This window comes from Medicago sativa, chromosome 3, assembly GCF_051527215.1.
Source record: "Medicago sativa cultivar Bolivia chromosome 3, Bolivia_mono, whole genome shotgun sequence".
Classification (NCBI taxonomy): Eukaryota; Viridiplantae; Streptophyta; class Magnoliopsida; order Fabales; family Fabaceae; genus Medicago; species Medicago sativa.
In genome coordinates, this window is record NC_140751.1 from 59,232,227 (window position 1) to 59,245,362 (window position 13,136).

Genomic DNA, 13,136 nt, shown 5'->3' on the forward strand with positions numbered 1-13,136 from the left:
CAAATATTTTTCTTAAATAAACCTTGATCTTAAATCAAGTGACGTCTTTTTTATTTTCTTTTCTTAATCAAACTTCAATCTATTTAATCATATTCAAGTCATTTTTTTTTCTAATATAAAAAACACAAACAAATTCATTTTGCCACTTGGCTTTTCCATTTTAAAACCTTTTTCAAACTAATAAAAAACACACAACCAATCAAACGTCAGTTTTTTAACCCCGAACTACGAGGTTTTGATCCCTCACGGGTACGTAGGCAGAGGACCATGTCCTTCCAAATCAATAAAATGTAGATAATTAGGTCCTCTTTTATTAATCATTTCAAATTCTTTTTTTCTTCAAAAAAATAAGCAAGTTACAGCACATTATTTAAATAAAAACCAAGAGGTTCCCGTAGAGTACTACGGACATAAAGGGTGCTAATACCTTCCCTTTATGTAACTAACCCCCGAACCCTAAATCTTTTCAAAAAATGGGGTGTTTGAATTTTTTTTCCCCTTTTCTTAAAAAATAAAATTGTTCAGTCGTGAAATAATTTAGTGAGTCAATAAGCTAATCAAATAGCCTTGATCTCCAAAAAATGACGCGACAGAAATGGCGAATTCACTGGGGGACCCCCTAAGAGGGTTGAGCCTAACTTGGTCTTATTTAAATGTTGTGCTATAACTTGCTTAAAAAAAAAAAAAAAAATCAAAAATAAAAGATGGAAATACCTGTATATATATGTTCTCCCTTCTCCTTCTTTCTCCCTTCTTTTAACGTGAGTGGTGAGATAAGTCCTAACCCGGACTTGAGAGAAACATAAGATAGGACGGGGTATAATCATAGTGTCATACCAAGAGCATTCTTGGACCATGTGCACATGTGATAACCCTACTCGGTGGAGGCCTCGCGGAAGGTAGTACTCTTGTTGTCATGAGCATTCATGTCGACGTTATTACTTTCAATGTGAGTGTCCGTCGAAGCCGTGGACCTTAGTTACCCTTAACCCATCTTGGCCTTTTTAGGACGTAGTGCGGTGGCTAAACCAAGAGCATTCTTGACTTTAGTTGACACGCGATACTACACTCAAACTAGACTTCCTTGTGGATTATATTGGACTAGGAGCATTCCTATACACCGATATATTCATAAGGGTAGTTGTAATTTGGGAACTTGGTAGAACCTTTGTTACAAGTGCAAATGAAACCATAGTCCTTACCAAATGGCGTTGTTACCCTTGACTCCATCATCATGGACCTTAAACCTCACCATGTTTTCATTGTTCTTTAGCATATTCATGCATACATGCATATCTTCATAAAAAAAAAAAAACTTTTTCTCATCAAAATATCGAAGGACTTAGATAAGTCGTCTTGTAAACATCAGAGGTATAGACCTTGTAAAGAGGAACACCAAGAAATACATTTTTCAAAAGTCTTAACTAGACTTTAGCTTTGTGAGGGACTTTTTTCCTTAACTTTGCTTTTACTTTTAAAAAGGAAACTGTTCGTAATATCTTCAATTATCAAATGAAACAATGTTCCTTATGATGTTTACAATTACTTTGACAAGTCCTTCAAAAAAAATTGTGTCTATTTTTGCATAAAGCATCATGCATCATTCTGCATTTCATAGTCTCAATTCTGAGTCTCACAAATTTTTTCTCTTCCATAAAAGGTCAACCCACCTCAAAAGTGTCATGGCGTCCTCATCTGAAATCAACTCGCATGTACAACACTCGAGCAATCATAAAGAGAAGATGGATTTTCTCGAGCAAGAAAATCAATTGCTCCGGGAGGAAATAGCAGCCATGCAGACTAAGATGGACGAAATGACTGAATTGATGAAAACACTGACGGTTGCTCAAGCACGAACACCTCCTCCTCCTCTTATCAGGACTCAAGCCGAAATTGTTTCTACTGGCCCCGAATGGACGTTTTGTGCCGATACTCCAGGGTACTCTGCTCCACAACGTTCCGTACCCTGGTTCCCGCCTCTTACTGCTGGCGAAATACTCCGTCCCATTGCTTGTGAAGCTCAGATGCCTACCCATCAATATGTAGCACATGTTCCTCCACCTCCTATGAGAGCTCCTCCAGTCACTATGACCTATTCAGCACCTGTGATGCATACCATTCCACAAGAAGAAGAGCCCATCTACCATTCAGGGGATATGGAAGCCTATGATAGAGTGAATGACTTGCAGCAAAAATATGATGAAATTCAGCGAGATGTGAGAGCCCTCCACAAGAAGAAAGTATTTGGGAAGACTGCTTATGATCTTTGTTTGGTGCCAAATGTTCAAATACCCCACAAGTTCAAGGTACCAGACTTCGAGAAGTATAAGGGAAAATCCTGTCCTGAGGAACATCTAACAATGTATGTGAGAAGAATGTCTGCCTATTCCAAGGATGATTCAGTCCTTATCTATTTCTTCCATGAAAGTTTGGCTAGTCCTGCCTCAAAATGGTACATGAATCTAGATAAAACAAATATCCAAATTTTTCAAGATCTGTGTGATGCTTTTATGGAGCAATACAGTTACAATGTGGATATGGCCCCAGATCGAAGTGATCTACAAGCTATGACTCAGGGAGACAAAGAAACGTTCAAAGAGTATGCCCAGCGGTGGAGGGATACTGCTGCCCAAGTCAGCCCGCGCATAGAAGAGAAGGAGATGACCAAGCTCTTTTTTAAAACTCTCAGTCAGTTCTATTACGTGAATATGGTCGGAAGTACCCCCAGGGATTTTGCAGAGATGGTTGCTACGGGTGTACGACTAGAAGAAGGAGTCCGAGAAGGACGATTGATCAATGAAAGTGTCCCCGCTAGTAGTTCGAAAAAGAAAGAGCAGGAGGTTAGTATGGTGAAAGGGCGGCCTCAGCAAAAATATTCGGCCTATCAACATGTGGCAGCTATTACACCCGTTCCCAATGCCGATCAACAACCGTATCAACATCAACAACCTCGACAACAGGCTCCAAGGACACGATTTGATCCGATTCCCATGAAGTATGCTGAGTTGCTCCCATCTTTGCTCGAAGGGAATTATGTCCAGACCAGGCCGCCTCCTCCGATGCCTAGAAAATTGCCAGCAGGTTTTAGAGCCGATCTCTCATGTGACTTCCATCAAGGGGCACCGGGTCACGATGTTGAGCGTTGTTATGCCTTGAGGAATGCAGTTCAAGATTTAGTCGAAGCCAAGGTCCTATCCTTCACAGACTTGAATCAAAATGTGCAAAGCTAATATGGTACCGAACCACGGGACCTCATTCTGAGGTGGTGGTGCATAGTTTTAGTGACGTATGGAGTGATTTGCCGCTTTCAGTGTCGTTGTGTTTGTTTCTTCAGCTATTTCCTTTGTTCAAATAATGTGGTGTTTATTGATTTTTGTTTTTCAAAAAAATATCCTTTCGTTCTGCCCGAGACGACTGTGAACTTGTGTAGGGCTTTTGCTTTAAGTATTTTCATCATTAATAAAAAGGTCGTTTTGATCCCGACTTTGTTTTTATTTTGTGCTTTGTTCTAGAAAAATGGTAATACAAAAAACCAAAAAAATATAATCATTCTCAAATATCTGCATAATCATAACTTACACTTGTCAAAATCAATAATCAAATCATGCATTAATAAACCCGTTGAACACGTTAACCATGTACTCTCTTCCAACTTTGAGTTCCCTGTGTCCGAAGCTGAAGAAGGAAAATGAAGAGATTCCCGACGAGATCTCTCACATATTGGGGCATCTTAGCCATTGAAGCTGCAAACAAAATATCAAGGAGATTGTCCAGAAGATGACATTCAATTACAAAGACTGGATCGGCGTGCTACCATTCGCTTTGCTCAAATATCATACTTCAGTACACATTTCAACAGGGGCAGCCCCCCTCCTTCCCCAATATTCAACATGGAGGTCGTGCTTCCCGTGGAGGTCAAAGTCCCATTAATAGGAGTTCTGCTAAAGTCCAGGCTTGATCAAATTTAAACGCATGACGACCTTGTACAAATATATCAAAAGAGGTTTGAAACAAGCTTCTAACAAAAAGGTTCGTCCCCATGAATTTCAAGAATGAAACTTTGTACTACCTTCCAATCAGACTCCAAGGGGCAAGTGGACGACTATGAAGGCTCGTGTGCAATGACTCTTGTGACTACAGATGTTGACAAGCTAGCACGTCCTGCGAACGCCGATGCAGTCAAGAAATACTTTGTCAAAAATACAAAAAAATAACAGCTCGATAGGTCGCAAATCTTAAAAAGTGGCCTAGGCAAAAATGAGCGTCTCGGTGGACTGAAAACCCGAAAGGGCGGTCCAGGTAAAAATTAGAGACATGAACAAAAATGATTATCCTGATAGGTCGAAACCCGAAAGGGCGATCTATGCAAAAGTTAAGGATCATGACAAGTAACTGCATCAATCAACACAGTCCACTTGGGGCATCCAGTCGTCAAAAGAACCCCTGATTCGAAGCATATGCAGATCAAAGACTCGGAGCTGGGGCATTCAAAGTTGCTAGGGAGTATAGCGGTTATTGTGTTCAATGTACCTCTCCATTACAATTACCATTTTCCAAAATTTTCAAAGATCCGTGGAGCCATGCCATTGGTAAGCTACCACTCAATTCATCAAATTTGAGCCTGTGCCCATTTATTTGGAACTCTCTTTTGTTCTATTTGCAAAATTTCTTCTATTTTTGATGACAATACTTGAAGCAAAAATTTTCAAAATACGAAACTTTTTTTACATCCTTTGAAAAGTGTGAACAACAAAAACACTCTCTTTGAACTCGCGAGTAGTTGAAGCGTACATCAACATCAGCCTCGAAAACGGTCACATTCCGAAAGAGAAACATGGCTAAGCACAATGAAGAGGACCTCTGCTTCAAGCAAGATGCTTTCACAGTCAAAAAAAATATATACAAAAAATAATACAAAAAAATCAATGCTCGCTAAGTTGAAAACCTGAAAAGGCGGCTTAGGCAATAGAGAGCGTCCCGGTGGACTGAAAACCCGAAAGGGCGGTCCAGGCAAAAATTAGGGGCACAAAAAAGGAATATACTCCCGGTGGACTGACACCCCGAAAGGGCAGTCCAGGCAAAAGTTAGGGATTTTTCAAAAAAAAAAGCATAAAAAAAAAAAACATGACTGTTGAAGCATGCCAGAGGAAAGGCACTCCGCGCTGATTTACAAATGGTGACTTCTTCCAGACTTTTGGTTAAACAATGGGCTTTCTCCCCAAGATTCATCGGTTGCTATTCACCAGTTGCTACCTTGTGCCAGGTTTCACACCGTCAACGGCTCGATTGGTTCACAATAATATCATCTCCAAGGAAGTTTGTCGAATGTTTGTACTGCGATGTCAATCCGCCTCCCGTCTTACCTGTCGTGTCATGTCTCATCGAGTTCACCGGTCATATACAGTTCGTACAGTCATACAAATTACGTTCAGACATTTATACATTCATACATTAATACTTTCACATATTCATACACAACATCAATTCATACATGGTTGCATCAGTCACCTAGTGTTTGGTCATATCTTTTCGTTTCAGTCTTCAATTGTTTCAAGCTGCCAGTCCTAAACAACGGACCGCTTGAGTTTACTTTTTGTCTTGTTTCAAGCTGCCAGTTCCAAACAACGGACCGTTTGAGTTTACCTTTCATCATGTTTCAAACGATCAGTTCCAACTAATGAACAGTTCGAGGTCACATTTTATTTTCACAAAAGTGACGTCCCCTGCTTTGTCAGAAAACGAGATGTCACTCAATCTTTATCTTCTCAAGTATCTCATTCCCCGCATGGTCGGATTACGGAATATCAAACGTGTCTTTCCCCGGTTTGTCGGATTACGGAAGATCAAAACCATTCCCCGGTTTAACGGATTACGGAATATCAAATCATCATTCCCCGTTTTGTCGGATTACGGAATATCAAGTGTTTCATTCCCCGGTTTAACGGATTACGGAATATCAAATCACCATTCCCCGTTTTGTCGGATTACGGAATATCAATCATCATTCCCCGTTTTGTCGGATTACGGAATATCAAGTGTTTCATTCCCCGGTTTAACGGATTACGGAATATCAAATCATCATTCCCCGTTTTGTCGGATTACGGAATATCAATCATCATTCCCCGTTTTGTCGGATTACGGAATATCAAGTGTTTCATTCCCCGGTTTAACGGATTACGGAATATCAAATCATCATTCCCCGTTTTGTCGGATTACGGAATATCAATTATCATTCCCCGTTTTGTCGGATTACGGAATATCAAGTGTTTCATTCCCCCAGTTTAACGGATTACGGAATATCAAATCATCATTCCCCGTTTTTTCGGGTCACGGAATATCAAGTGTTTCATTCCCCGGTTTGTCGGATTACGGAAGGTCAAAGTCATCATTCCCCGTTTTATCGGATGACGGAATGTCAACAGTGTCATCTCCTGGTATGTCGGGTGACGAGACGCCACTCAATTTCTGTTCTCTCAAGTGTCGTTCCCCGTTTTGTCGGATGACGGAATGACAAAAGTATCATCCTTAGTGTGTCTGGTTCAGAGATGTCACCAATCAAATTTAACTTCAAGTGTCAGTTCCTACAAACCATCAGTTTACAAATACATTTCAAAATTCCCAGTGTCTGTTCAAGATTTTGTTTCCTTTCATTTGTCTTCATATCATCAACACGATAGTAGACAATTATTTTCCCCAGTGAAACTACATTCCCGCTAGCGGAGTCGGATCCCATTCTTCAACGAATTTGGGTATCTCGTCGTTGTTTCTCGTCTCTGTCAAGTCAACTTTGTCGTCCTGCATTCATACAAGCATTTCACGAGCATTCATAACATCTTAGGTCCAAAATTGGTGTACTTTGTATTTAAGTCTCTTCGCTCCGATCGAATTAAAGATTCCATCTTCAAATCTCCAGACGAAGAAACTTAAATAGGGGCATCTGTCATACCCCAATTTTTGACCTAAGGTCCCGCTGACACGCGTCACGTGACCCTGATCAGTCCTAGACATTTCGGTGAAAATTTCGGCGGAGAGGTATTTTAAAATACCTCATATTTTTGTTCGAGTCAGACCCTCTTCTCTTTTTTAATTTTAATTTCAATTTCCATCTTTTATTTTTTTTTAATCAATTAATTTTAATTAGTCCATTTTTATTCAATTAATTTTAATTAGTCTATTTTTATTTTAATTAGTCATTCATTTCTTTTTTTAATTAATTACTACTTCTTTTGTCAAGATAATTCAAAAATCCAAAAAAATATATGCATAGTTATTATTTTTATTTATTTTTTTTTTTATTAAGTGTCAAGTCCAAGAAATGGTCCAGATACACTGTCACGCGCCTCCAATCCCAGTCCATTCCAAGCCTATCGCAAACGCATTCCTGCCTTGATCTTGATCGAAACAGCCTGTCACGCCATGTATTCCTCCCCAAGCCAAGGCAATTTCGGTTCTCTTAACAAACCCTAAGAGCAAAATCCTGTCACTATAAAACACAAATCCAGCACACACAATAGGGGGCCGAAGTTGACAGTCAAAACCTGCATCACAAAAACCCAATAACACGCACAGCCGAAATCTCCATAAACCTGCAACGTACCAGTAACACGCAACAAAGTTTCACATACGATACCAAATCCATACGAACCTGCAAGCTTTACCAATTCAAACAGACTCAATCATCCAGTCGACACCGCCGATTCTCGCATAACCAATTACCATATCAAAAACCTCAATCGCACAACACCAATCATCAACCATCTCCAACTCAAAGCCCTCTCCCAGTAGTCACAATCCAAAGCCGAATCGTCCATCCGATCGCAGGCCTCAAACCGTCAACCACCATCGGATTCACAAAGACCAGGTACGAACAGGTTGCAACCCATCGCCGAAGCCAGCGAGGAACAACATCGAATCGAAACCGCACATCAATTCAAACGAGGCTGACCAAGCAAACCGGCCACGTCACAATCGGTGCAATACAGCTGCAAATCCGTAAGAGGAACAAGTAAAAGGTAGTTTCTTTTCATCGTTTGTGTTGTTTGTGTATATATGGTTTGATTTACGAGGGTTTGAGAGTTACTGATAAAAAAATCTTAAAAAATAAAAACAATAGGAAGAAGGTAGTGGGAGTAGAATCAAAAAGAAGAAGTAGAAAGGATAAGAGCAAGGAAAAAAAATCGTAAAAAAAAAAATATAAAAAGAATGAAGGAAAGAACAGAAAGAAAGAGAGAACGAGGAAGAAGATAGAGGGTAGAGAGAGAAATGAATTGTGGGAATGAATAAAATCTGCCCCACCTCCCTTTTATACCACTGGGTCGACCCATCTGCAGACCCTAACCCATTTAGTGAACCGACCCGGTCCGGTTGTCTTTAAGCCCAATCTGTCCTTTCTTAATTTTTACATCTCCCTGCTCACTGTTTACACCCTTATGCATCCTTTTTATTTTTTTATTCATGCATTTTTAATCTTTCTTGCATTTTTTAGTTTCTTAAATTAGGTTACACATGCATTACTCATTGATTTATTTATTTGTGTATATTTTATTTTATGTCATTCATTATTTATTACGTAAAATTTAAATTGCATATTAGGTTTAGACGTAAATAGTTCATGCATTTGCATATTTTATTTTAGTCATTTTTAAATCATTAGAATGTATAGTAGGCTTAATGTAATTTACTTATTTTTGCTTTGCACATAGTTTAGAATGTAAAAATAGGTTTTCATGTAATTTATTTATTTTTCTGCAGACCTTAGAATGTATTAATAGGTGTTTTTGTAATAGTTTAGGTGCATGTGTGCGTGTGTGGGTGTATGCTTTACTTTCATGCTCTAGCTTAGGTTAATGGTCTTTGTGGTGATCCAACGTCACCACAAAGTGCTACGCTTTATTTTCTTGCTCCGATAGTTTTAATTTTTAGTATTATCATTAAAAAAAAAAACAACAAAAACAGAACACAAATATTTTTCTTAAATAAACCTTGATCTTAAATCAAGTGACGTCTTTTTTATTTTCTTTTCTTAATCAAACTTCAATCTATTTAATCATATTCAAGTCATTTTTTTTTCTAATATAAAAAACACAAACAAATTCATTTTGCCACTTGGCTTTTCCATTTTAAAACCTTTTTCAAACTAATAAAAAACACACAACCAATCAAACGTCAGTTTTTTAACCCCGAACTACGAGGTTTTGATCCCTCACGGGTACGTAGGCAGAGGACCATGTCCTTCCAAATCAATAAAATGTAGATAATTAGGTCCTCTTTTATTAATCATTTCAAATTCTTTTTTTCTTCAAAAAAATAAGCAAGTTACAGCACATTATTTAAATAAAAACCAAGAGGTTCCCGTAGAGTACTACGGACATAAAGGGTGCTAATACCTTCCCTTTATGTAACTAACCCCCGAACCCTAAATCTTTTCAAAAAATGGGGTGTTTGAATTTTTTTTCCCCTTTTCTTAAAAAATAAAATTGTTCAGTCGTGAAATAATTTAGTGAGTCAATAAGCTAATCAAATAGCCTTGATCTCCAAAAAATGACGCGACATATATATATATATATATATATATGGGTTTTGCTAGAAGCCACCCATGAAGGTGTCTTTTAGCAAGCCACACCTCAAGGTGTGATTTCTACTTTTTAGTTAAAACTTTGCTAAAAGACACCTTCATAAAAATTAGTTGTTGTCTTTTAGCATATGCTAATAGAATAACTTGCTAAAATACACCTTCACAAAAGGTGTCTTCTAGCAAAACATATATATACATCTCAGCTTTCATAAATTCTTGTTTTTCTGTTTCTGTAACCGACGACACACCAACAATCATGCTACGAATACCAATTGATCGCAGTTTCTTAGTTGCCTGCATAAAAAACACCAAACAATTGAATCTTAATTTAAATATAAATACACATGAAACATGCATTTTCATCCTTCTTTTCAACGTATTATACAAAACAAAATTAGAAGGAAAACAGAATCAAGATAAATATGTAACTCAATCCTATTCATGATAGGCATTTCCTTATCCACGAGAGTAATGTCAAATCTTTTACCACTGAAATGAATACCTACAGCTTCATTTTTCACACCAGCTCTTTTCAATAGACCTTGATGACTCATTCGATCAAGCTTAACATCATCTACAATAAGTGTTGTTAATTCGGATCCTGAATTTTGAGGTTGCATAAGCCCTTTCCCTTTTCCCTTGATCTTCCATTTTGTGCAAAGTTCCTTAATCACCACTTGTGCTACACAATAAAATTTCAAAACAGAAAAATCATAAATTAATAATTGCTAAGTATCTATCTAGATATGAATTTCAGTTCAGAATATTAATGTAGCAGTAGAACTGAATACCTAAATGATATTGAGAATTTCTTTTCTTGATCTTCTCCAGAGTCTGAGACAAAAAGATGGAAATATAGATGAATAAAACAATGAAAATTTCAAGAAAAAGATATGTTTGCAACTGATTTTGCAGCAGTTAGTTATTCTTCCCTTTGCTGAGTTTTGTATCACGTTGTGTATTTGGAGAAAGAAAAACAAATGCATTTTATTTTGGTATGTTAAAGAAGTTCTTTTTTTTAAAGGAGGTACGTTAAAGAAGTGTTTACTAAAAATAAAAATAAATAAATAAATGCATTTTATGGCTAAATCAAAATATGGCATTATTCTTCCCTTTGCTGGTTTCATGTGGTTAATGATCTCCCCTAAGACGAATTGTTTGGGATAACCTGAGTTCGATTCCTGGTGATAACACCTTTTAGAAAATACATTTTTTGAATTCTATAGTATATTTATTAAGAATAATGATATAGTTAGTTAGCACACTAGTTTAATTACTATATAAGTCACATGGTTGACTCATTTGTACCTATCTTTTCCATTCTTGTATCATTTCAACTATCATCAATACAATAGTTTTCCAAGCTTTTCTCTCTATATCCATGGATGCCATGTTTCCTAACATGGTATCAGAGCTAATCTGGTATCCTCCTTGAAGGATTTTCCGCTGCATTTTCTTGAGAAAATCCAATTTTCTCATCCACATTTTCTTTCACTTTCTGATTTTCCTTCTGTCAATTCTTCCTTTTTCGATATTCAATTTTCTTTCAATTTCCCTTACTTTCTCTCACTATTCCGCGAATTCGTGATTTGATTTCTTCTGTTCTTGAGATCGCGACTTTGTTTCCATCAAATTTCATTACAGTTTGCGATTCCGCTTCAGTTTGCGATTCGGTTTCGTTTTTCGATCTAATCATCTTTGATTTGATCTCAATCTTGTTTCGCATATGTCTGTACGTTATCTGAACGATATCTTTGTTTCGTTATTGTCCATCGATTCTTGATATTTTTTTGTTACGATTCCACTTTATCGTAAGCTTCGATTTGCGTCTTTTTCCCCAATTCATAGGGTTCCAACTGTGTTTTGATTTCTTGTTCGAGTTAGTTACAAGTTGTGGGAGTTCAACAGCTTTGTTCAATTGTGGATTGATTGCTGCATATTGCTTCCAAGTTGAGGTACTTCTGTCACATATTGGTGCAATGGTTACTGGTTATTGGTGTTTGTTCAAGCTTGAAGATCATTGAGAGCTTTGGTTATGCATGTTTACATCATCACTGTAATTCATTTGTTACCATTTTTTTTGCTCACTGGTGTTGAAAGTGTTGGATAGTTTATCACAAAGTTTGGGTGATGTTAGTAGCTTGAAATCTGCACCTTATGCATCATTTTGTTTTGAAGACTTTCAGTTGAGTGGTTTTTTTATTTGGAGAAAATATTAGTGGTACATTGGATGTTGATTGATATGTGGTAAATGTTTGAAGAAGATTTGTATGAGGCTTCCTGATTTGGTTTCTTTGTTACCAATTGGATGTGAAATTGGTATTATATTGATAGCAACTTAATTTTGTTTTGGATTGTTTGGTTTCTTCATCACTGTCACTAGTTCTGTTTGAGCAGCCAGAATTGTTGGTTAACATTGCTTTGGATACTCAGAAGTTGCTTAATTTTACAAGAGAGTGTTAATGTGTCTTGACTGCCATTGATTGAGTCACCATGCTGGTTCTGGTATGCATCATTTTCATGTCCCTGCAACTTTTTTTTCGATTTGATATATGTTGGCTCTGGTGTTGTAGTGGAGATATAATGCATTGGATGGTTTGGCATGAAGAAACTAGTGATGGAATAAGTTGACTTCTTTGTTGAAAGCTTTTGATCGTTTGTTGTTTTGGTCCTGGATCGTTGCTGAATTTTTTTCTCCAATTTACTTAGTGTTGAATGTCATTCAACTATAGTGCAGTCCTTTCATTTTTGTTCATTAGCTATGGTATTTGGAAGAGGTATTTGATATGAATTTTCCTAGTGTTGCTTACTGAAATTTGGGAGCAACCATTAGTTTTGGATTGGTAGAAAAGATTTATCATGGCTGCAGAATGTTTCCACTTGATTTGTTTTACTGTGATTGTTTTTTGAAGAAGATGGCTTATGAGAATGATTGATCAAACACACACTTGGTTTATCCACAAGATTGAAGACAATTTTGGGTTGGAGTTCCTTGATAGTTGTCTTGATTCAAGTTCTTATGGTCACATATGGTTTTTTGTTGCTGATGCTTGGAACATATGGGTTGAAGACTTGTAGCAAGATTATTTTTTTCTTAGTGGCTTACACTTTGTTGCCTACATGTGTTGGAGTTTCAGTTCTGTTTGATGTTTATTGAGTTTCATGGCAATAGTTTTGTCCATGGCTTACATCCTCATTTTTCTTATTAGCCTATGATGGCTTTGATTCTTCTCATGTGCTTCTGTTCATGATGGTTAAGACATGTTGATATGCTTCCATCATGAATGGTTAAGCGTTATTGAGCTTGTGTCTATGATGGTTAAGCATGTTGCTTCTGTCATAGATGGTTAAGCATTTTTGTTAGCTTCTGCCCTATGGTGGTTAAGCACTCTTCATATTCTCTCTTGCTTCTGCCCTATGGTGGTTAAGCATTATGCCCTTTGTTGGCTTTATTGAATTTAGCTTCTGTTAAGTGGTTAAGCCTAGAGTTATGGCTTCTGCTCAATGGTTAAGCGTTTTGCCTTATAGCTTTGATTAGTTACTGCTTGAGATCAAATATTGT

At 37.3% G+C, this 13,136-nt stretch overlaps 1 protein-coding gene across 1 annotated transcript; it reads left to right on the forward strand.

Moving 5' to 3' along the window:
• Positions 1–1,682: 1,682 nt before the first annotated feature.
• On the forward strand, positions 1,683–3,230 carry LOC146938678 (uncharacterized). The gene has a single exon (XM_085749669.1). The coding sequence runs from the start codon at positions 1,683–1,685 to the stop codon at positions 3,228–3,230; it is 1,548 nt and encodes a 515-aa protein (XP_085605795.1).
• Positions 3,231–13,136: the final 9,906 nt, after the last annotated feature.